The 25,792-nt window shown below is 41.4% G+C and overlaps 1 protein-coding gene across 5 annotated transcripts in view; it reads right to left on the bottom strand.

Moving 5' to 3' along the window:
- Positions 1-25,792, bottom strand: part of ARMH3 (armadillo like helical domain containing 3) — a 791,613-nt gene that overhangs the window by 341,334 nt on the left and 424,487 nt on the right. For all 5 annotated transcript variants that reach the window (XM_029610203.1, XM_029610204.1, XM_029610205.1 and 2 more), the window contains exon 20: positions 24,595-24,683. In XM_029610203.1, coding sequence (XP_029466063.1) covers positions 24,595-24,683 — 89 coding nt within the window. The remainder of the gene's footprint in view (positions 1-24,594; positions 24,684-25,792) is intronic.

Raw genomic sequence — 25,792 nt, 5'->3', positions numbered from 1 at the left:
AGGCTGTATGCTGAGAAATTTAGACTGTTTTGGGTAAAAGGAGAGAAAAGATATAAGTAGGTTGCATTAAAATTGTGTGAAGATATGATTTAATTTAAATTAAACACAGGTCAGAAATAAACGGACGGCACTAATATGCATGACCTTTCTGCGGCAATATGTGTTAAGTACGTTAGTTCTTAGTTTTGATTATATCTCACTAGCTGCTAACTTTTAGACGTAAGGGAATGAATTAGGTGGTTTATTTTGATGGGAGTTCAGGTATTACATGTTTGTATTGTGGACTGGTTAGATGATATGTAAAGGAGAAAGATTGTGAGACGGTGAACAGCAGAGAGTTAAGCAGCAATGCCTATTATCTATTTATATGCCAGTAAGAAAAACTTTTGGTTAATGCATATTAGTCTGTGCCATCCTTTTATTTTGCAGACTTCTGGACTCCTAGCTGATATGTCTGTGCTTTTGGAAATGATTCGTATTTCTATTTAGGGTATTTGCAGGATTTGGTAGTAAGAACTTTGTGGAACATATGTATATTGGATGGAAATAGAATGACTTCTAATTAAGTGTAAAGTTGTTTGTTTTAAGTTTTTCTTTAGGCGAGTTAGGAGTTTACAAGCATAGGAAAACAAAAAGAGATTTTAGATTTGTAAAAGGAAGTAGCTCTTATCACAGGGGACAGCGCCTCCTAGGGGTGGACCATCAGAGAAAGGAAAGTAGCTTTATGACTGTTTTTTGCTGAATTAAGGTATAACAGTAGTTTGACTTTTAAAGAACATGTAATGTCATTTTTAATTTTCATTTTAATCATTATATTAACTGTTATATATTAGATTTCTTTCCAGGGTACTAAAGCACAAAGCGCATCTGTCTCTATGCTATGGGAGATGAAGATCAGTTTTTTTCAGTTTGATTCCTTTTCAATTTTGGAATAGATCTATTTTAATTTTCATTCTGAGTTTTTGTTTTCTTTTGTGGATCGATCCAATTCTTTTATATTTTTTAAAATACGTTTTTCTTTTTTGAGCTCAAACGTTTGACATGTTGTCTGTTCTATGTTACATGTGTACAAGGAGGAATGAATGAATGAATGTATTATGTGGTCAGTGCTGTGACATATATGTTTTAATGTATAGTCTGAGTATTTATGTTTGGACCATTGCATGATGTTTTGAAATAATGTGGGGATTATTTGGCGAATTAAATATAGGGAGTACGTGACATAAAAGTATTTTCTTACTACTTAATCGGATTTGTTGCACTTTTATTTAGGTTTGAATTCATACACATGCATCTAATCTAAGGAGCTAAGAGATTCTGCCTTGACATCATCACTGAATCCTACTAAACGAACTATATACGCCCTGAATGCAGAAATTATGGTCACAGACTTTCTTACATATTATATGGACTGCAAGGCTTACAATTTATACCTGATATTTGCTTTTTTCTATGTTTTGTGGGAATGACTTTATGCAGAATTTAGGTTTTTTCATTCTCTGTCAGCACTTAGGTGTTCAAGTTAATAATATTATTTGAAGTGATGCTGTTTTTATTAGTTTGTATGTTCCAAGTTAAGTAGTATTTTCCAGTCTTAGACTTTATAATACTTATATGCAGACTCAGTTAAATGCATATGTACTAGGTTTTCCTATCTTTATCTATGGAAGCTGCTTTGATCACATAGAGGGTGATGTGTTTCACTGTGATTCAAATAGGATAATTCAGGGTTCAAGAGGGAGATCTCTTTATATTTCTCTTTCACACCAGCCTAAGTTATAAGCTATTTCTATTCTTTTGTTTTGCAGCTTGCACTTAGGGTAATCACTTTGCTGATCTTTAATATCTCAATATTCTATCTCTTATTCTAATGTTTTCGCTGAACCCTTCTTTGAATATCTTTTCCTATGACACTATTTACTAGATTTTACCTAATGACTGTTTTACTTTCTTTCACAAAGATTTCTTTTCTTCTTGAAACAAATACATACCTTACACATGAGGAGCTCTGCTATAGGGATTTGCAACATTCTATTACTATATCTTTCGGCATATTAATTGCTCATTGTTCTTTTCTTTTTATTTTGGTCCTTTCATTATAAACTCTATCTGTGACTTATAAGCTAGTGGGTTTCTATTTAGGATTCCAAAGGGGAAGATATAATTTTCCTTATTTCTGTCTTTTATTTATATGACATTCCTTCCTTCCCTGTGTAAAATCTTACACTGATGGTTCACATAATATGTTAAAGACTTTCTCACAGAGTTAGCTTTCATTTATTTTTATGATTATCCCCAATATATTTAGACTTACTATCATTTGAGAAGGGTATGAGCCCCATTTCCCCTAGAAGTATCTGAAGACGAAGCAGTATTACTAGCCATCATTTACCTTAATAATTAATACTTGCCCTACACAGCTGTATTATCTCTTGGATATATGACTGCTACAAGTGAATTAGGACAGTCCATACAGTGAGTGCTTTCACTGCTACAGTTTATTGTCATAATACTGGATAGTACTATACATACCCTACAGAATTAGTATGATGTTTCAGACTTTTGCTATGCCTTTGTCTATCATGCATATGTTTTGTATTTGATCTTCCATCACTACAGCATATGACTAGAATATGTCTTATGCTTTGCAACACTTTTACATCATGTATGCACAACACAGTATGAGTTTTTCTATAGATTCTTGGTTTTCTTCTATGTTATTTTTTTGATTAACTAGTGAATGCTTGTGAGAGTATCATTCATATTAATTAGGAATCTAGAGGGACACACACCTATGCACTACACCTGATAAATACCAAGGTTAGGGGTTAGGTTACACTTTTAAGTTCCTCTGTCATGGCTTTTCATCGAAGACTGATTGATGTGACACCTATCCATTTTAAGGTGTCCCATAGAGGGAAATGAAGAATATGTCTGAGTAAGATAACCAAGAATACCCAGACTCCTCTGCTGTACTAGCCTGTCAGAGGTGAATGAACTTTGAGAGACTTTCTGACTATCACAGATTCAAAGGATGCAGAAGAGTTGGGAAACTGGTAAATCCTGCAAAGCTTATAATTACAGGCCAGGAAGGCATCAATGACTTGCAGAGAATCTCTGAGACAGATTTGCTGGCAACAAAAGGAGAGAGGCCTATTTCAATGGTCACATTTACTTCACAATGCAGGGATACTCGTTCTGCAGGGAAACCAGGATGCAAGCCTTTATCTTGCAGATATTGGTTTCAATGACCTGAAACCAATTTGAATGAATCCTGGTGCCAAGCTCTATTCAAGACCCAGACTGGGAGGTGTTTACAATAAACAAAGAAGAACAACAGAAGACAAGAAGAGAATACTTGCATCAAAGCCAGTATGATACAGGAACTTGTTTACATTGGGAGGAGGAACAGGGTTAGAAGAATTCTTAGTTGAGGGAGGTCCTCACAAGCATTTCCTATACAGGATAGAATGTCATGACAAACAGTATCATGTGTTTGTGGGCGGTTACACTTTTCTGGAAGCTTCGAGAATGTTGGATTTTAATTATATAAGTCAGAGCAGGGCAGAAATTCATTGAGATGCTACTTATTACAGATAGAGGGCAGATTGCATCTCACAAGAACACTTGTCTTTGCATGTCTTTTGAAAAAAGCCAAAATAAACTAAATTTTAAAACCTCTTGCTGAATTGCAGTGTTCTTGTGCCCTAAGCTATGAGTCCCAAAATTAGACAAAGGTATCGATGGCGCCGATGTGCGTATCACTCCTGATGAATGAATCGGTGGCGAGGGACGACATGGCATCGATGGCTGAGGCAATACCCCTGAAGGAGGAATGCGGACCAGTGTTTATCCTCCCAATGAAGCTGTCATCGGGGAGCGCACTGGAGCCATCGGAGACCCGGGAATCACCGGTGGAAGGGCGGTCATGAGCACCTCCATCCGGGATAACAGCGGTGTCAGCGCTGCTGGAATCGGGTCGGTGACTGGTTCCACTCTCGGTGCCGGTGTCGGAGGAACCTAGAGTCGTTGCATCGCCTTGTCGATGGCCTCCTGGACCAGTCGGTCCAGTTCTTCCCGGAGACCTGGGGCAATCAGCTCCAGCTCCGTGACGGAAGAGGGAGGATGAGGCACAGTCAGAGGGACCACCTTAGGCGGAATCGCGACTCCCAAACTCCAATCGGGTGAGGGTGGCCTCGATGTCCCAGTCGCAGGAATGGCCGGTGCCGTTCCTGAACGGGGCTTCTTCGATGGTGGCTCGGACAGTGGCGAGGTGGATGATTTCGCTCCCTCGACGGTCCGAGACCTACGATGCCGATGGTGATATTTCTCCCTACAATCCCCTCGATCTTGAGGGGGAGAAACGGGAGTCGATGGCCGTGAAGACGTTGATGGCGGGCGGTCACCGGATGGTTGTCGATGCTGGTGCGACTTCGACGGTACCGGTTCCGATGACATTGATGTGATGGACGGCGTCGGGGTGTGAGCATGGAAGAGGAGTCCCATTTTCTCCATTCTGGCTTTGCGACCTTTTGGTGTCATGAGGGCACATTTGATGCAAGTCAGGACATCATGCTCACGGCCTAAACACATTACACAGACCCTATGAGGGTCTGTGATAGACATGGTACGAGTACAGTCTGGGCACCGACGAAACCCCGACGCCATGGCCATCGAAAAAAATCGAGCCACGGTATGGTCGACGGCCAGTAGGCCGCGAGGGCCAAACTCGACGGTAATCGACGAAAGACGGTCAAAAGACTTACCGGAGTACCGCGGCCTGAGAAAGTTAGAGGAGGGACCCCTGTGGGGCAATCTAATTTTAATTAACTCCGTGAGGAAAATTCCTGTCAGGAATCTCTTCAGAGCTCCTAAACCGTGAGGCTACTGCTGCGCGGAAAAAAGAAGACTGAAGGGGACCCCTGCTGGCTGCAGGGTTGGTGCCATGCTGGGCATGCCCAATAGGGGCCAGTCAAAGTTCTGGAAACTTTGACAGAAGTTTTCCGTGATTGGGCTCCATCCTGATGATTTCACCCATATGTGAGGACTACCATCCTGCTTGACCTGTAAGAAACAGTCATTCAAAAACTGAGGTCAAAAATATCCTTTGAAGAAAAATATATAGAGCGTGCCCTATTGGGTCTCTACTAAGAGGACCATACCATTGGGGTAGGAAGAGATAAAGTATTCCAAGTGATTTATAGCTCCTGCACATGAGCTGCTGAGTTAGCTACTTCGAACTGTTATAAAAAGGGAAATATCTAGAGAGGGTGTGGATTTTTAGTTATATTTTCCAGGAGGCTGTTCCTGCCCCTATCTTTTATTTTGGGGAGGGGGGAGCCTTTGGGTCTTATGGATTAAGGCCTTTGAATGGAAAGATAGACTAGGTGCTTCTTATTCCAATTTTAAGTTTAAATTTAATTTTAATTTTAAATTTTAATTAATTTAATTTAAATTAATTTAAATTAATTTTAAACTATACAGGAATTTCCGGTATATAAAAACCAAAAATAAATAAATAAATAAATAAATAAGGAATATTATTTCCTTCTAGTCTTGTGTGCCAGGATTTATTTTTTTTTGAAGGAAGTTTTTGCCTGGCCTTCCTTTCTTTTTGTTTGAATGTTGAAGACTGTTTTTTTTTTATTTTTGCCAGCTAACTAAATTCCCCATGGCATAGGAATTTAGTTACCCTCATTGGAAGAGAAGTTTTTTCAGAGGAGTCTCTCACCCAGAGAGATCCAGTGACCCTTCCGAGGTCATGTAAAAGAATGTATTCTCATTTATTCCTGGAAGGAGAAGAGAACAGGAAGAGAGGAGAACAGCGACATCTATCAGGTGTTAACAACTACAATATCATCAGGAGGAAGCTATATAAGAAAAAAGGAGCTTATTGTTGACATCTGAATCAAGGTATGAGAAAGGAGACTTGAGTGTTATGATTCCTGCCTGCAGAGCTATTCCTCGCGAGCAGGACTCTCACCTGCTGCGCTGTCTCCCTCGTGGCTGGATACTGCTGACGCTGGGCCTTTATCGCGGCAGGAGCCATGCACCCTGCTTGCTTCCACACGGCCAGGAGGCCGCCATTACTGCCGTCTCTGCGCGGCCCGAAGCCACGCTGCCGACCACCCATGTGGCCGAAGCCGCCGACATCAAAGCTGCGTTCCGCGGCAACCAGAGCTCTCCCCTTGTTCCTCACGGCAGGAGGCCACGAGTCTCAGCGTTATCTTCAGTGGCAGAGAGCCGCGAGCCTGCCTCGGCCTTGCTAGTGGCCTGGGGCCACCCCTGAACTTTCCCTTGTGGCAGGGACGCCGCTATCGGGCTCTCCCTGCTTCTGCCTGCCTCTGTAGGCGCGTGGCCGCTCCTCCTTACCAGATTTAAAGGGCCCATGGCCGGATATGCCCTGGGACCCACCTGATGATGGTTTCTTAGTTCAGCCCTATAAGAGGGCTTCTCCTGCACTCCTGTGTTGCCTTGCATTGGAGATTCCAGTCTCTGGAAGTCTCGTCTTCCAGTGCTCCGTCAGGTCTTCATTCTTCGTTGGAGCTCCATATCTCGTCTTGCTTCCTGAGACTTCGTTGCTTCTTGTGGTTTCCTGATGTTCCATGTCTTCATGTTTTGAGGTTCCCAGTCCAGGTTTCCTGATGTTCCGAGGTTCCACTTCTCCTTCGCTCGTTCCGAGTCCTCCTGACCCTCCAGCTCCTTTGGTTCTCCAGATGACACCTTGTTGGGGTAAATCCGTCTCATTGGTTCCTGTTTTCGTCATTGGAGTTTCATCTCAGCTGGATTCCCTTCCTGCGCTTGTCCCACTCTCCGCGTGGTCCATGACCAGCCCATTGGGTCCACCCGTTTCGGTGGGCTGTGTAGGGCGCTGTGAGAGACAGTGCCAATGTCCGAACCGTCCAAGCTTTTCGTCTCGTCCAGACTCTTCCAAGTTACGTGTCTCGTCTAGAGTCTTCCAAGTTCCTGGTTCACATCCAGAGTCTTCTCGTCTTGAGTCTTCTGTGTCACAAGGCCTCCATCTGCCCTCATCCTCGGTCCAGCCTGCTGCTTCTTGTCGATACTCAGCGGCAGGTCCGAAAGGGCTGGGAACAGTCTGAGGACTGTTCAATAACCAACATAATGTTGTTGGCTTTCCAGAAGCATGCAGGTCCGGCAGAGGGTTAGACTTTGTCTTCGCCCATGGTGGGGCACGCCTCGCCAACCCTCGGTGCTGTCTTGGATTCTTCTGGGGTCATGCCGAGGCCCAAGGGCACACAACCCCCTCAAATGGTATCGCTCTCCTAGCAGTCCTAACATAACAGCATGCAAGGCCTTCCAAACATAACACTGAGTTATGCCATCTAGATTAAATTCAAGTATCATGTCTACCAATTTGGGAGGAAGCTCCAAAACTGCCCCTGAAATTGGGTTGGGATGTGAAAAAAAAGATTAAATAAAACCATCATTACAGATTTACTGGACTGGAGTGTATGGAACAAGGACTGGAGTGTATGGAACAAGGACTTGCAAATTGTTATTCATTTCACATTACAATCAATTATCAGTAAAGTTATGTTGGAAACACATTCATTGTCCAGCGTAATTATTACTCTGTATCTTAAAGACTGTTAAAACAATGCTCAGGGCCTTGGAGATTATTCTCCTCTCTTACAGGGAATCCTGGAAAGTAGTGTGTTTAAGAAAAGTATAGGTATTTTGGGCATCTTAAGCCCTTGGAATTGGACTCCTCAGTGAAGACCTTAGCCCAGAGGCTTCATATAGCTTTCTTTTTCATTCAGTGACACTTTAAAGGATTTCTCCTATTCAAAATGTTATCAATCAGGTAAGCTGCAGATGCCTAAACTTGGGGTTACCTTGTTACCTTAGTCAATGAAACCTCAATATTTACAGATGTGATCTTGAAAGGGAAATAATTTTCAGTAATGAATAAAAACCTTTCTGGCCAGTTAATAAAAACTATCCACTTGATACTGTGCAGAGCTAAACTTAGAAAGCTTTTAATGTGCACTTAGAAAACACCTGCCACATGAGAAAAATTAATCATAAATAATTGGGTTCACTTTGTAGTCATTCTTCATCTAGCCACACTGCAGCTATCAAAGAAAAACATTCATGGCTAAATTCAGAATGTCTTAAGAAAGGATCCCATAATCCTGAATGGTTATCTTTTAAAAAGCTTGCTTCTCTCTGATATTTCCAAGAAAGAGCTGCAACGAGGCAGCCTATTACCAGTCCTATATATAAGTTTCATTAATCTAGTCAAACAATTATAGCCTAGTTCATTTTAGTGTATACCCCAATGAAAAAAAGCATACTAGAGTTTAAATCTGTATAAGAGAGAGATAAAACATCTGTATATGGCAGCGCCAGCATTTGTGAGTGACTGTGGTGTTCATTTCTCCTACCGGGGGTGCGGTGTTCGGACGGCCCCGACGGACAACAGCTGAGATAATTTGTGACATCATTGCTGCGAGACGGAAGGGGCTTAAAACCTGCTCCTTGGCGGCGCGCAGTCGACGCCGGCGCGCTGCCAAAGAGGCGCGCGCAGCTTTTTCAGCTTCTTCAGATTCTTCGGTAAAATTTTTTGATTAAAGGATTGTCACTCATTGCTGGAACTGCCATTTTGTGTTGGAACCAAGGTAAAACATCTAACTTGTTCGCACCATATTCTATAGTTATTATTGTTAAATGCCACATTCAGCGCGAAAGAGAAGGGCAAGAGAGCGCCAGGCCTCAGACGCAATGGAGCCTATCTCTAGAGTTGGTCCCATGGATATGCATGTGCGACGCGGATTACAACAAGGGGAAGAAAGATCGCTGAGTGAAAGGAGGAGAGAAGAAGAGCTCTCCGCACTCCTAGATCTATCAACATCATTCTCCCCTAGAGAGAGAACTCCGCCTGGGAATCCTGCTGAGCGGGTACATCTGATACCAGGGGGACAACACCTTGCCGATGAAGCTGGTGCTAGCCCCCCCATGAGGCAAGGAGATCAGATGGACAATACCTCAGATTCAAGTAACAACATTGGAACCGGGCAAGCTTCAATCGGGACAGAGGTAGAGGGTAATGAGGGGGGAAAGGATAGGGCTTGTATTATTCAGATTAAACCTTTAGCTAAACCACAAGATTTTTCTTTAGAAAACATTTGGGAGGCTATAAATGAAGTAAATAAAAATATGGGGGATCAAATGTCTGCATTATTAAAAATTGTTCTGTTAACGAATAAAAATATTGAAGAAATAGAAATAGAAAATATAACAGTTAAAAGTGATTTAAAGAAAGTAAAAGAAGAAATCGGAAAATCTAGGGAGATACATTTTCTTTCATCACCATGATTTGAATTATTACAATTAAAAATGGAAAATCTAGAGAATGCAGCTAGGGTGAAGAATATAAGATGTATTAATTTTCCAAAATCTTCTACTCTGACTCCATTGTTTCTTTGGAGAAAATATTTCTTTGGAGAAAATATTTGATGGAAAATTTAAATATCCCAGAAGCTACCCTACCTATAATGTCTAAACTGTTTTATCTACCATCAATGAAAAAGTCAACGATCTTTAGAGAAATTGGAAACTTAAAAATAGAAGAGTTAGTTAATAATGTTACACCTCAAAATAACGATCTCAATATATTTATTTTATTTATTTATTTAAAAGTATTTATATACCGTTTTTCAAAACAAGGTTTTTTTGTCAAAACGGTTTACATTGTAAAATGAAAATAAAATAAATAGAGTTAAAAATTAAAGATAAAAATAAAATAAAATTAAAAATACAATAACTGGTATATACCTCATGGTAACAAAAATCTAATTAAATAAAGTAAAAGTGGAAATAAAGTAAATAAAGTAAAAGTGGAAGTAAAGTAAATAAAGTAAAGTAACAGAAATGTTAGAAAAATCAAATATAGAATCTGTTACACCATCTACTCCAATAGCATCCTTTATGTTAGAAACAGACAAAGATTGGATTTTTAAAAAATTCTTTCTAAATAGATCTAAGGAATTTATGGGGTGCAAGGTGCAATTATTTCCCGATCTGGCACCTGCAACACAAAGATGTAGAAAACAATTTATAGCATTGAAGTCACAAGTAGTTCAGATGGGAATGTTATTTATTCTGAAATATCCATGTAAGTGCCTCATAAAAAGTGAAGGTAATATGTACATTTTTTCACAGGTGGATCAATTAACACAATATATTCAGAGTAAAACTTCTTGTACCATCAGCTCCACCCCAAAACCTGATTAGCCTAGTCATAAACGATATGAAGTGATTCTCTCCAAAAGGTTAAAGTAATCCCAGTTAGATGTGCCTTAAATATTAATATTAATGAATGTTTGGAAAGGTGTACCTTGGTTTCAATGTGGGCTAGACACAGGTAGATAAAACAATGAAATTGAGTTTAAATGTTTAAAATGCCTGAAATTAATTGATCAAATAATTAAGTAAAATGGTATATATTATATATATAGATTATTAAGAAAGTATATTTCTAAGTGTATTATCTGGTCAATTATACTGAGAATTGTTGGTAATATATCTTTTTATTACTGTTAAATCCAAAATGGTTTATTAACCTGTGATTTAATTTAAGAAAGTTATGCTTAAATTGATTGTAAGTTCAATAAATATAAAATAAAAAAAACAACAAAAAAAAAACTTCTGTATATACAGCCCTGTATCTCAAATTGTGTGTGTAGAAAATAGCACACCTGTTTAACAACTGACTGTATTTGGTAATAATTTTTCATACCATACATCCTATGAAATATCCACTTTCTCACACTGTGCATTTTGAGGGTAGTTTTCAAAGCCATTTTTACAGGTAGATGGTGATTTTGCAAATGATTTAAACAAGTCATGCTACTTTAAAGAATGGCATAAAGATATTTTCAAACAAGACAAACCACAGTGCAGTCAGAAAGTATTTAGACCTGTTACATTACAGCCTTGTTCTAAAATGGATATGCATTTTTTCCCTCCTCAGTATATACACAATAGCCATAATGACAAAGCAAAATCAGGTTTGTAGAAATTTTTGCAAATTAAATTGTAAAAAACCTGAAATATCACATATACATAAGTATTCAGACCCTTTGCTATGACACCCCAAGTTGACTTCAGGTGCATCCTGTTTCTATTGATCAACCTTGAGATGTTTCTCCAACTTGACTGGAGTCCACCTGTGGTAAATTCAATTGATTGGACATGATTTGGAAAGGCATACACCAGTCTATATAAGGTCCCATAGTTGACAGTGCATGTCAGAGCAAAATTAAAACCATGAAATCAAAGAAATTGCCTGCAGACCTGCTTGTGTCAAGGCACAGATATGTGGAGTGGTACAAAAAAAAAATGTTGCCGTATTGAAGGTCCCGAGGAACAGAGGGGCCTCTATTAGTCTTAAATGGAAGAAATTCAGAACCACCAGGACTATTCCTAGAGTTGGCCACCCACCCAAACTGAGCAATCGGGGGAGAAGGGCCTTGGTCAGAGAGGTGACCAAGATCCTGATAGTCACTCTGACAGAGTTCCACTGTGGAGACGGGAGAACCTTCCAGAAGGACAACCATCTCTGCAGCACTCCACCAATCAGGCCTTTATGGTAGAATGGCCAGATGGAAGCCACTCCTCAGTAAAAAGCACATGACAGCCCGCTTGGAGTTTGCCAAAAGGCATTTAAAGGACTTTCAAAGCCTCTGGTCTGATGAAAACAAGAATAACTCTTTGGCCTCAATGCCAAGCGTCATGTCTGGAGGAAACCAGGCACCACTCACCACCTAGCAAATACCATTCTTATGGTGAAGCATGATGGTGGCAGCATCATGCTTCGGGGATGTTTTTCAGCTGCAGGAACTGGAAGACTACTCAAGATTGAGAAAAAGATGAATGGAGCAAAATACAGAGCAATCTTTGATGAAAACCTGCTCCAGAGTGCCCTGGACTTCAGACTGGGATGACAACTCACCTTCCAACAGGACAATGACCCTAAGCACATAGCCATAACAATGCAGAAGTGGATTCGGGACAAGTCTGAATGTCCTTGAGTGGGCCCAGCCAGAGCCCGAACTTGAATCTGATCAAATATCTCTGAAGAAGCCTAAAAATACCTGTGCATTGACGCTCCCCTTTCAACCTGACAGCACTTGAGAGAATCTGCAGAGAAGAATGGGAGAAAATCCCCAAATCCAGGTGTGTCAAGATTGTAGCATCATACCCTGTTGTGTCCGTCGGTACCCAACGCCCTCTCTCCGCCCTCCTTATCTCTTTGGCGCCTTCCTCTTCGCCCACGGGAAGATTGGCTGCCACGGCGTCCTTCTGCCGAGGTCCTCTGCGTCCCCGGACCGGCTAAACGCTGCAACCCGCCATGTTTCCTGGAGGCCTAGGGTTGCGCGCATGGCCCCGACTGAAGTACCGGCGATGGCGCGAACCTCAGGGGTGTCCCCCTGAGATGATGTCACCTGCGACGGATATATAAGGTCTTAGAATTTGCTAACAGATTGAGTTAGCAAGAGTTCGGGTTACTCTACCTAAGCTACTCTGCCTCCTCGGACGTACCAGGGGCACCCGCTCCTCGGGGGCCTCACTTTCTCCTTTGTTTTTCAAGTGACAGTCTGGAACCGGTACTCGCTCCTCGAGGGCCCTCGTTCCCAGACTTGCTCCATATTCTCTTCTGCCTGGAAGTCATCACTGCCAACTACATCAGTGAGTTACCATCGCTCTCTCAGAGTTTTCCCTGGAACCAGGTACTCGCTCCTCGAGGGCCTATACATTCCAGCTCTTGGGCTTCTATGAGACATTGTGTAAGTGTTACCATCAGGTTCGGAACATGAACTCTGCATACCCTGCCTACGCACTATATTTCAGTTTCTCTACAGCTCAGCCTCCAAGGATCGCTGTTCCAATATCTGAGGGACTACAGCCCAGCCGGGCATTCCAGCTCACTACTGCCACCTCTGGTAGTTCAGTATACTGTCTAATAAAAGAACTAATGTGTGTCTGTCTCCATACTCTGAGCCTGACTGGTGGTCCCTCTCAGGATCTTTCCCCCGGGGGCGTGGTCATCTGCCACTGGTCCAAGGATCCACCCACAACTCTCCTAAATAACAACAGATTGCTAACTCCCTAGCAGACTGCTAACTCCTAACAGAACATACCCATGATGACTTGAGGCTATAATCACTGCAAAATGTGCCTCAACAAAGTACTGAATAAAGGGTCTGAATACTTATGTAAACGTGATATTTCAGTTTTTTTTTTTAAATAAATATATTACCTTTCCATCAGCATACTAATACCAATCCATACAGAAACTCAACAATAAATAACAGCTAACAGCATTGATATTAATGTCTACAATACCATCCCAATTCAAAAGCATTTTATTCCTTTCCCCCTTATTTTCCCACCCCCGCAAATCCAATAACCCACCGATCTCTAAGCCCAATCCCATCCCTCACCTATGTGCCAACCAACACACACACGAAGGCGGCTTACATTGTTTTATGCACTATATCCCAACTGTCAAATGGTTCCCAGATTTCTCTAAATTTCAGCATTCTATCCTTTCGCATGACTGTTAAACTTCTCCATATAGTGCAATACTCAATTTCCTTATAACCAGGTATACATGAGGAACATCAGCCCATTTCCACCATGCTGCAGCTCTACACCTACCTACTATAGCAATGAAGATCAACAATTTTTGGTGAGGTAATGAAAGATTCTCATCCCTGACATTTAGTAACGAGCATTCTGGATTGAAAGAAACTCAGATCCCGATAAGCCCTTCAGCCATATTCTTCACACCCTCCCAAAACTGACGAACTTTAGGGAATAGCCACCACATATGCATAAAGGAGCCAACTATATGACAATTCCTACAGCATATATTACTACAAGCCGGATATATCCTATGCAGCTTCTGAGGATATAAATGCTAGCGGAATAACATTTTATACCCGTTCTCTACTAGGAGTAAGAGACAGAACTCTGACTTACCTCCCAAAAGCACTCCTCATATTGCTCCTTGTCCCATCTGGCTCCCAAATCTGCCTCCCATGCTTGGAGGTGCTTAGCAACAAGTGGGTCATCTTTATTTAATATAACAAATTTTGGAAATCACCCCTATTAACTTATTGGCCTGAACACAATAACCTTCAAATGGAGAAGAGCCCAATAAGAGACTGCTCTTCACTTTAGGCATATTTATAAAATGGCGTAATTGTGCACAGGCCAAGAAATCGGGCCAGTCAATTCCACAGAGATCCCTTAAGTCTGGAAACTTTACTATATCCCTCCCATCCCACAACTGCCCCAGTCTACACAATCCCTTCTTTTCCTAGTTATGAAAATCCCCATATTCAAGTCCAACGGTAAAAGATTTATTAAATCTACTAGGAATTAGAAAGAAAAAATCCATTTTCCCGGTGATACTTTTCCTCCATTTGAGCCAGATTTGAAAAGTACAACCCAAACATGGAGACTTCAGGGCCAGATCTTTGCTAGACACTCCTCCAACCTAAAAAACTTACTGAATAGGTATCGAGCCTACTAAGTCTGTTCAATGTCTACCCATTGTTTCCTACTGATATCAACATGCTCTCTACCACGGATTTCAATTGTGAAACCACAAAATACTTCACAAAATTAGGGGCTCCCAAACCTCCCTCCTTCTTAGAACGAAACAAAACATTTTGCCACCCTAGGGGTCTCCGCTTCCAAATGAACACAAGAAACTATTTTTGAGATTTTAAAGGTGAACATCAGAATCAGTACAGGCCAAGGTCTTGAATAAATAACATATTCTGGGAAGAAAATTCATTTTTATTGCAGCCACTCTGCCTAACCAAGACATTCTAAACCTCCCCCACTTGTCTAGATCTTGGGTCAATGTACTTAAAAAGGGTGAATAATTCAGCATGAATAAATCCCTATATTCTGGGCTATTTACTCCCAGATATCATAGCTTAACTATACTCCATTTGAAAGGATGACTCCTCTTCAACGAGTGGCACTGAGATTCGGTTAAGCAAATAGGAAGAATTTCAGATTTATCCATATTTACTTTAAATCCGGAAACCAATCCAAACTCCTGCAATTCATGTACTACCGCCTTAAGGAAGACCTCTGGAATTGACAACATGGACATAATATCTTCTGCATACAATATTTTATATCGATTATCCCCCATTCTAATACCCGCTATATCTGTTGATCTACGTATAGCCTCTGCCAAGAGTTCAACAGTGATAGCAAATAATAATGGGGAGAGAGGGCAACCTTGCCTTGTCCCCCTCTACACCACAAAATTATCTGTATAACCCACATTTATTTTTAGACAAACCTCAGAATTCCTATAAAGCTCTTTTACCCACATTAGAAATGGTCCCTTAACCCCATTTTTTCCATTACTAAGAACAGGAATAGTGAATGTACCCTGTCAAATGCTTTTTCGGCCTTGACAACAAAAAGTACAGAAGATATTTTTCCATCCTTGGCCATGTGAATCAAATCAATCTTCTGCACGTTGTCCCCAGTCGTTCTCCCTTGCATAAAACCAGCTTGATCAGTCTGAATTATTCGTCCCACCATTAACCACAATCTTTGAGCCAAGATCCGAGCCAACAATTTCAAATCTATATTTATCAGCGATACTGATCTGTAGGAGCTACAAAGCGAAGAATCCCTTCCAGGTTTAGTTAGTATTGCAATCCCCCCTACATTCGCTGATGTTAAAAGACATTCCCCCTCTCTTAAAGCATTGAACATCTTAACCAATGGAGGTACTATGATCTTCTTACATTTTTTTTTTAAAGCGTATAGCTTTTAAAGCGTATACTTGTTGCTTTTCCCAAATTTAAGACCTTTGATGGCCTCCAGCACCTCAAGTGCTGATATAGGTCTGTCAAAGTTTTCCTCCACATCAAGTCCCACTTTCGATATATCCAACTTATCTAGGTAGGAATTCATATCCTCCTCAGTTACTGTAGTCTCTACTAAATAAAGTTATTCATAAAATTGAACAAACCTAGATTTAATATCTCTGGTTTCCAATAACAGATTCCCCCCATATCCTTAATTCGTCCAATGAGGGATTGGCTCACCTTATCTTTCAGTTTCAAGGCCAGCAGCTTGAACACTTTATTTCCATACTCATAATAAGTATTTATTTATTTATTATTAATTTTTATATACTGAAGTTTCATGAGAGCAAGTATGTTTCACCTGATCTAGTTTAAAGGTAATATTATATGTATCTAATAAGCTTATTCTATGATTGATATCATCCAACCTCCCCAACTCTATAGCCCTGGATTTGCTTTATGCTTTTGCTCTAAACCCCTTAATTCCTGAAGCAATAATTGCTTCTCTTTTTTATTATGGGTGCCCATAGCTATCAAACTTCCCCAAAGCTTGGCTTTGAGATAGTCCCACACAATGATAGGAGACATGTCCTCTGGTCTTTAAGAGCTAAGTACTCTTCAATACAGCATTTCATTTTGTCACTTCCTCCTTTTTCCTTGATCAAGCAGTCTAACTTCCAGAAACGTCTGCATATTCCATCATCTCTAATATCCATCTCCCACCATACCGGAGCATGGTCTGACCATGTTATGCATTCAATATCTGAGCCTGGGTAACTGAAACCAGGGCCTTTACAATTAGGAATAAAAATGTATCCTGGAATGTGAGTTATAGGACTCCTATCTGGTTCTGGCAATAGATCATAGTCCGCTGTGCCTGGAGCATTGAGTAAAGTGCCCCCATCAAGCCCAGGGTCTAATGTGTCTGGAGCACTGGTTAAAACTTCTTTAGGCACTGGGTACAGTACATCTGGAGCACTGGATAAAGCACTCCCCACTCTGGCACTGGGTGCAATGCATCTGGAGCACTAGCTGAAACACCCTGCTCTGGCACATGGTTAGTCTCATCAGCTTCAGCACCCTTCTTGGGGACAGGGTTCAGCATGGCAGGTAAAGAGTCCATTCCAGTAGCTGCAAGTTTTATAAGACTGGTAGGGGGTACTGATCCTGCTCAACAGCCTTTGGTCCTCCTGCATGCTACATTTTACTTGGTCATTGATTCCTGGTAGGTCAAGGGTATCCTTTCTGGGTATAGCTTCAGTGCTGTAACACAGGCACTGGCTTTAGCAAAAGGCTTTTAGCTGGATTCAGCCTGAAGTCAGGATCAGGTTGGTAAGCTGGTATAATACTTGGCCCTGAAGATGGGTTTCTAGCAGGCTGGCAAAAGTAGGGTTCAAAGGTAGGAATAGTTATCTCCTTTGAGTCCCCAAACCTTTGAACCAAGGCTGAGAAATATCCTTGAAAGATGTATAAAGTCAGGCAGTCTTTTAATGGCCACCACTATTGTAGACCTTGCCCTGTGAGTAGGAAACTCAGACTTCACTTTGGTAGTCTTATGTCCGAAGTCAAGTGGGGTTTGTAGTATCCAGGCATGGCACTGGTTTAGGTATCATTGCAGTTTCCCTCTGGCACCATCGAAAGGCTCAGGGTATTGAGGCACAGTCTGGATATCACTGGTAATGGGTGCCAGTTTCCTTGTGGGAGCTGCAATAGAAGCTGGTTTGGGTGAAGTCTCTTCTTCCCAAAATCTTTGTTCATATGCTGTCAGGAAAATCCTGGGATTCCCTTCTGAATTTGTCCCAAACTAGTCCAAGGCAAACTTTTCTGCTTCTCCCTGGTGTCTCTGGCAAATAAGGACCCTTCTATCTGCCTCAGTAAAAATCCTCATAGCAAGGGACTCTTCAAAAAACTAGTAGCAGTAGCTGTTCTGGTTTCTGACTGCAAACACTGAATTTTACACAAGGAGCTTCTGCCTGCACACCAGCAGGACTATATCTTGGGAGCTTATCCAGTGTTAACACCGCCCCACACACATACACAATTAATGAGGGTTACACCTGAGGGCTTCAGCCCAGGAACTTATTTACCACACAAATACTGACACATATATCCTGACTCAGTACAATGAGGTTCCAGGTATTTCTGATGGTCTTATTTAAGCAATAAGAGGATAGAACAGGGAATAAGTAAAAGTAGATAATACTGAAGAGCATATCTACATATGTACACTCAGACACATACACATCTATCTATCTGTCTATACAGCAAAGCTTAAATTTCCAAAGGATCCATCTGCACTATCATAACCAGGAAGCAATCTCTCCTCTCGCTATTATCAGTCAGTTCAGTACCCGCTGCTTGTCCCATTGCCAGTTACACCGTATAAGAACATAAGACATGCCATACTGGGTCAGACCAAGGGTCCATCAAGGCCAGCATCCTGTTTCCAACAGTGGCCAATCCAAGTCATAAGTACCTGGAAAGTACCCAAACATTAAATAGACCCAAGCTACTATTCCTTATTGATTAATAGCAGTTTATGGATTTCTCCTCTAGGGACTTATCAAAGCCTTTTTAAACCCAGTTACTCTAACTGCCATAACTACAACCTCTACACAACTACCAACCTTGCTCCCTTGTGTAAAAGATCCTCAACAACCATTGTTCAAGGAAACCCCCTGCTGCATAGCCTTGTGCGGTCGCTATCTTTAGGGCAACCACTCTGCGGCTGTCCCACTTTATAGCTCCCATATTTTATTCTTTATTTGCTTAAATCAACCTATTTTTTATTTTTTTTTATTTTAGCTTTTTTTGTGCTTTATTTCTACTCCCCGGCTGTTTGTCCGACCCGCCTGGGGCTTTCCCACTTGGCTGAACAGTTATTCATAAATTCTTCATATTGTCATTTGGTTATTACCACTCCTGGACATCGGCTGTGTTTCGCAGAGTGCTGCCTGCTTCAGGTATCTTGGGAGAGTTCACTCTTGTGTCCGCTACGCGGGTCCACTCTTCCTAAAGCATGTTAATTTTTCTTTAAAAGACATAATCAACTATACAATTAAAATCCATGTTATAATTGCCATAGCTATGAGGGGAAATATCGTATTTACTATTCGTTGTACAAGCCTTCTTGTGTGAGTGACACCTTCATCTTTGAATCCAGTGTTCGTCTCTACCCCGCGTATTTTTAACCCATTCTTGGCCAATCACCAGTGTCCAGTCTGAAACAAGGCTCAGAGCACCCTTGGGTGCCTTTTTTCTGTAGGCGGACCTGAAGGGGAACCGCTCTCAGAGCTTTCTATCTTATTCCAATGTGTTCAGTCGGACGTGGTTGGAAACTAACCTCACTGTAACGTCCGTTATGTTTCCTTTCCATGTCAGGCAATTCCAATGTCTATTATCCGCCCCTTGATCTCCTCCTATATGCTAATCAATTTTTTGCATTTCTACTTTCGCACTTTCAAGATGTTCTTTTACAACTCTCCTCTTCTGTTTCATCAGCCACCTTATTAATAAACCAATTCATTAAGTATTTTACTAATTGTTTCGGCCCCTGTTCATCCTCCATGTGTGCATTTAATGCCACGGGACCACTTATTGTATATGCTTTATTTTATTTTGGCCTAAACAATAGGTATTTTACTGATTGGGGTAGTGGAGTTAGGTAAAGGAGAAAAAAAGGCACCTCAACAGATGTGAGAGAGGTTAGGGGAAGAGAAATGAGGAAGAAATAAACCAAAAGAGGAATGAGAAATAGAAATAAAAAGAAAATAGAAAAAAAGGCAGCAGAAACTGAAATGAAAAAAGAAAAGAATGAAAAGTAAATAATAAATTCCATAACAAAGAATTGTATCTAACAATATAAAACCACGTTAATATATGCATATGTTCTACAGACTTGCCACAATCTCTGAAACTGTCTTTCTAAACCTATTCATTAAATGTCACATTAAACCAGGGGCCTTGCTTTTACAGTGCATTCAGTAAGTATTCAGACCTCTTTCAGTTTTTCCACATTTTGTAACGTTACATCCTTATTCTAAAATGGATAATGTGCAATTTTTCCCTCCTCAGTCTACACACAATACCCCATAATGACAAAGCGAAATTAGGTTTGTAGAAATTTGTGCAAATTAATTTAAAAATAAGAGGAAGTGACATCATTGAGTAGGATGGATGCTTGAATCATTTGCTCCTCATCCTTCCTCGCTCTTCAACGTATTTTTTTACCCATTCATCCTTGAAAGAAAGGCTGCCAAGTGGAGATCATGGCAAGCTGCTAAAAATCTATTGATCTCGAACACTTTTCCTTTGATGCAGGAGGATCTAGATTCTCGAGGCCCTGAGCACCGCATCAGAAAACATGGATGGGTGCGAGCCCGAATCTGGCCTGCCTGAAGGCAGCAGTCGAAATGAAGTTGGTAAGGGAGATTCACTTACAAACAGGACTTTCAAACCTAGTTTAAAGAAATACAAATAGACATTTGGAGATACGAGAGACTGTGTCTGAACGCCGTTCCTGTCTATTAGATTTTGGTAAATGCGTGGAGGACGCGGAACTGCAAGTGGAAGAATAAGGCACGCAAGTGAAAAAGCTGAAATCAGAGGTGACCGATTTATACAAATTAAATGAGGAACTCTCTTAATGTTGAAGATTTAGAGAATCATTCAGGGTGCTCCAATATTCGGATCTGAGGCCTACCTGAAACAAAAGATTTTGTTGATGTTCATGAACAGCGAGATGATGTGGACATAGTAGCTGAACGGGCGCATCGAGCATTAGATGCTTTACCCCCCCACCCACCCCACGAAATACGCCTAAAGTTATAGCATGTTTTCACAGCTATTTGATAAGAGAAGATCTTGTGGGCTGCTGTGAAGGCTGGCACTTTTTCCTGGGAAGGACACAGTATTGCCATCTACAATGATCTCTCACCAGCAACTTTAAAACGGAAAAGGTAGCTGCATGGAATGACGGCACGGTGCGAGAATATACAATATCATTGGCTGTACCCCAAGGGGATGGTGTTTTCGATCAACAGGGTGACATCCAGAGTTAAAACAGAAAGGGAGGCACATATGATCCTCCATGTGGCAGGCCTGTCTATTCCATCAGTGGAGAAGAGGCCCGGAGGCCAAATGACATCAGAACAATCGAATTGGCATCGGATAGGCAAGGGCGGCCTCGAGGCTCAGAGAAACTGTGATTTGTCATCCCAGAAATCTGGAGGTTCTTATAGAGAACATGGACTCCTTCCCACATGATCTGGATAGGGGTTTGAAGATGGGTTGCGGGCCTACATGAGAAGTGAATGGAGACCTTGCAAGACCGCTCTTGCTCACCTCTTTCTTTACAGCATTGACTCAATTGAGTAGACTTGCGGCCTCCGCCAGATATCGCCGGCCTGCCTACCACTCCCAGGCCTCCCTGGACAGCACGGACGCTTATGACCGCCATCTTGCCCTCAGAATCCCTTAGGCGCGCACACATGGGCCAGTCTTAAGCACGTCATGGAGGGAACCTCGGGGGCGTCCCCTCCGGATGACGACATTCCACCAGGACACTTAAGCTGGCTGGCCCTGCCTACCGATGACTTGGCAACGAGTTCCCTCATTGCTGAATCCGCTTCGCTCACTACGGACTTCCCGTTCCTGTTGCTGCCTCTTCGGCGTGCGATGCTCTTGGTACCCGCTCCTCGGAGGCCGTTTCCTTGTCTCTGGCTATGTGGATAAAGATGAACCGGTAGATGTAGTGTATTTGCATTTTCAGAAGGCGTTTGACAAAGTCCTTCATGTCATGAGAGGCTTCTATGAAAACTAAAACGTCATGGGATAGGAGGTGATGTCCTTTCGTGGATTACAAACTGGTTAAAAGACAGGAAACAGAGTAGGATTAAATGGTCAATTTTCTCAGTGGAAAAGGGTAAACAGTGGAGTACCTCAGGGATCTGTACTTGGACTGGTGCTTTTCAATATATTTATAAATGATCTGGAAATGAATACAATGAGTGAGGTTATCAAATTTGCGGATGATACTAAATTATTCGGAGAAGTTAAATCACACGCGGATTGTGATACATTACAGGAGGACCTTGCAAGACTGGAAGATTGGGCATCCAAATGGCAGTTAAAATTTAATGTGGACAAGTGCAAGGTGTTGCATATAGGGAAAAATAACCCTTGCTGTAGTTACACAATGTTAGGTTTCATATTGGGAGCTACCACCAAGGAAAAACATCTAGGCATCATAGTGAATACTACTTTGAAATCATCGGCTCAGTGTGCTGCAGCAGTCAAAAAAATGCAAACAGAATGTTAGGAATAATTTGGAAGGGAATGGTTAATAAAACGGAAAATGTCATAATGCCTCTGTATCGCTCCATGGTGAGACCGCACCTTGAATACTGTGTACAAATCTGGTCGCCGAATCTCAGAAAAGATATAGTTGCGATGGAGAAGGTACAGAGAACGGCAACCAAAATGATAAATGAAGTGGTTAGGGCAGTTCAGCTTGGAGAAGAGACAGCTGAGAGGGGGATACGATAGAGGTCTTTAAGATCATGAGAGGTCTTGAACGAGTAGATGTGAATCGGTTATTTACACTTTTGGATAATAGAAGGACTAGGGGGCACTCCATGAAGTTAGCAAGTAGCCCATTTAAGACTAATCGTAGAAAATTCTTTTTCACTCAATGCACAATTAAGATCTGGAATTTGTTGCCAGAGGATGTGGTTAATGCAGTTAGTGTAGCTGGGTTCAAAAAAGGTTTGGGTAAGTTCTTGGAGGAGAAATCCATTAACTGCTATTAATCAAGTTGACTTAGGGAATGACTTCTGCTATTACTGGCATCAGTAGCATGAGATCTTCTTGGTGTTTGGGTACTTGCCAGGTTCTTGTGGCCTGGTTTGGCCTCTGTTGGAAACAGGATGCTGGGCTTGATGGACCCTTGGTCTGACCCAGCATGGCGTCCCCCCGTAGTGACATCATCCGCTTCCAACTTAAAAGGTCTTTGCTTGCAACTACGAATCGAGTTAGCAAGGGGGAATTCTTTCTCTGCTGCTCTGCCTCCACAAACTTACCAAGGGGTACCCGCTCCTCGGGGGCCCCACTCTCTCTTCTTGATTTCAGATTGCTAAAACGGGATCCGGTACTCACTCCTTGAGGGCCTACGTCCCTGAATGCTCAGAAGACTCCTTACTGCCTGGAAGCGATCGCAGTCGTGAACATTGTGAGTTCTATTACAGATAGGAACCGGTACTTGCTCCACGAGGGCCTATGTTCCTAAAACCGTCCAAAGACTCTCTTCTATTCCAGAAGCCATCTCATACACAGATATTGTGAGTTCTTATTTCAGACTGCATATAGGAACCAGTACTCGCCTACAGCTCCTGTTCCTGAATATACTGAAGACTCTCTGTTGCATAGAAGCCATTACTAATATATACAATTGTGAGTGTATCATCTACTACTGGTTATGTATCCTGCATACCCTGTCTACTCACTACCTATAGTCTCTCTCTACAGCTCAGCAACCCAGAGACCGCAATTCCAGTATCTGAGGGACTTCAGCCCTGCCGGGCACATCAGCTCACTACTGCCACCTCTGGTGGTTCTAGTTCCTGTCTAATAAAGAACTATCTGTGTTGTCTCCATACTCCAGCCTAGCTGGTGGTCCCTCTCAGGGTATCCTCCTGGGGGCGCTGTCATCTGCCATCAGTCCAGGGATTCACCAATTTCCATTAAGTGTTTATTCCTTACACTACTAGAGCAGTATCATACAGACTGCCACTCTGTGGGAGCCAACCCACAATAGATCATTAACTCCGCCTACGGAGTATTATAAATTGCTAGCTCCTCCCCCCTTGGGGGAGCAGCATTGAACAAGAAGTTTATACAAATAAACAAATAAATAGAGTTCAATATGCCAGAGAAACATTTTGATATTAAAAGTTGGATCATCACTTTTCATATATTGCTATTTTCTGTTTCTTTTTTTTCTTACCTGGAAGTTCTCTTCTGCGACTTTGGGTCTTTAAGACCTAAAGATTTTTCCCCTATTTTATAATGCCCCCAATATATCGAGACTCGTCACTGCAGTGACAGTCCAAAGCTGGATTACCATGTACTAAGGCTCCTTCCTGAACCCTGCAATCATGGGCCATTAGGCGTTACCATTGCATGACTATCATTGCTTGGTCCACTTCCTACCAGGGGCTATAAACACTACCTGTACTGCATCCCCATCCCCGGCCAACCCAGGCAGAAGCCAGGGATCAAAGCAGGGACCTTCCACTGAGCCACCAGGCCTAAAAAGCTGTCATTTTCTAATAGTCACTTCAAACCAATATTTTTATCAAATGACTGCAGCTCATCTGCACTTCTTTGTATTTGAATATAGCTCAACATGTATTATTCACATTGGAGATATTTGTTTGTGACATGTTGTTTTCAAAAGATATTTACAAATGAGAAAATAACTTGAACATGCAAGCTTTAAGGATTTCTTAATGCTTTTAACTGAGGTAAATGCCCTTAGTAGTGTGAAAAAACAAGATCTTAAAACATTCATTGGCTTAATAAGGTATCATTTCTATACTACTATTTTGCAAAATAATTAATTTTACATTTGGCTAACACTACTTTTATGAAATAACTACGGTAAACAAAAAAAAAGCATGAAAAGAGAGGACAGTAAAGCAATGACATCTTACATGATTACCTGACCAGAGATCTCTCCAGGTATAGTGCAGCCTCACTCTACATTTCTTTTGATAACACAGCAGCTTATGCACTATCTGGATACACCGGCTATATAAAAAAATACACAGAAAAAAGAAGCACATGATAAAGTATGTTCACACTTTTATAGCAGTTTATTCTATTGAAGCAGAAACTCTAGAATTCAGAGTCTATGTTGTAGGAAACATGCTTTAGATTTGTTTTGCATAGGGTTAAAATTGTACTCATAAACATGGGGAAATCTTATTCTAAAGGGTAAAAGCTATATCCCAGTTATTCTCATTTTAAGGGGACTTTTTTGTTTTGCCTTAATTTTTTTCTTTTTGCCTTTTCCCTCTTTATTGCCCTTCTTCGACACCCAGCCCCTTCCCAGAAGTGGGGAATGACCGGATCGTATAAGGTCTGCCTCCTCAGCACCATATCTTCAAGCACTTCTCACTAGCAAGCAGGAATCACTACAGTTGCAATAGTGATCTTTCTTCCTGCCCAAGGACTTATTATATCATCTGTATTGCACACCCATGCCCAAATAACCCTTATAAGATGGGGGATCTGAATCAAGATTTTAAAGGCTTATTTTTGCCTTTAAAGAAATGTGTAACAACTCTTTTATTTACTAAGATTTGATTATCTGCCTTTGGTTAACATACAAGATGGATTATATTTACAATAAAATAAATAATAAAACATATTTCCAAGAAATTGGGAAATGCATTACAACTTGGACATGAAATAGGATGTCTGAACATCTATGAAAAATATGCTAAATATGTTTATTTACTTTTTATTGTTTATATCAGGGATTGGCAAACTATGGCATGCATGCCACTCAGGCTCGGCAGTGTCAATGGCAGCATCAAACAGCATGGAATAGCAGCTGAGTGGAGACTGGTTGCTGCTGCTGCAACTGATGCAAGCAGATAGCCCCGACCTGCAGATGCATCACTTTAGGTTGGTAATACATACGTCCACACCGGCAACAGTTGTCACTTTTAATTGAATATCAGCTCTTGCTGCCGCAGGGACAGTCTCACAGCTTTTATCACAAAACTGGCTCCACGGCAAAAGATAATGAATGATGGTTAAATGTGACTCCTGCTGGGGCACATCCCATGATCCGGCAGGCCACGATGAAGCCCATGCTGTGGCGATGAGAGGGAGGGAGAGAGAGAGAGAGA

The sequence above is a fragment of the Rhinatrema bivittatum genome, chromosome 7 (genome assembly GCF_901001135.1).
Source record: "Rhinatrema bivittatum chromosome 7, aRhiBiv1.1, whole genome shotgun sequence".
Taxonomy (NCBI): Eukaryota; Metazoa; Chordata; class Amphibia; order Gymnophiona; family Rhinatrematidae; genus Rhinatrema; species Rhinatrema bivittatum.
The sequence above is the reverse complement of the archived record's forward strand: the minus strand, read 5'-3'. Positions and strand labels throughout refer to the sequence as shown.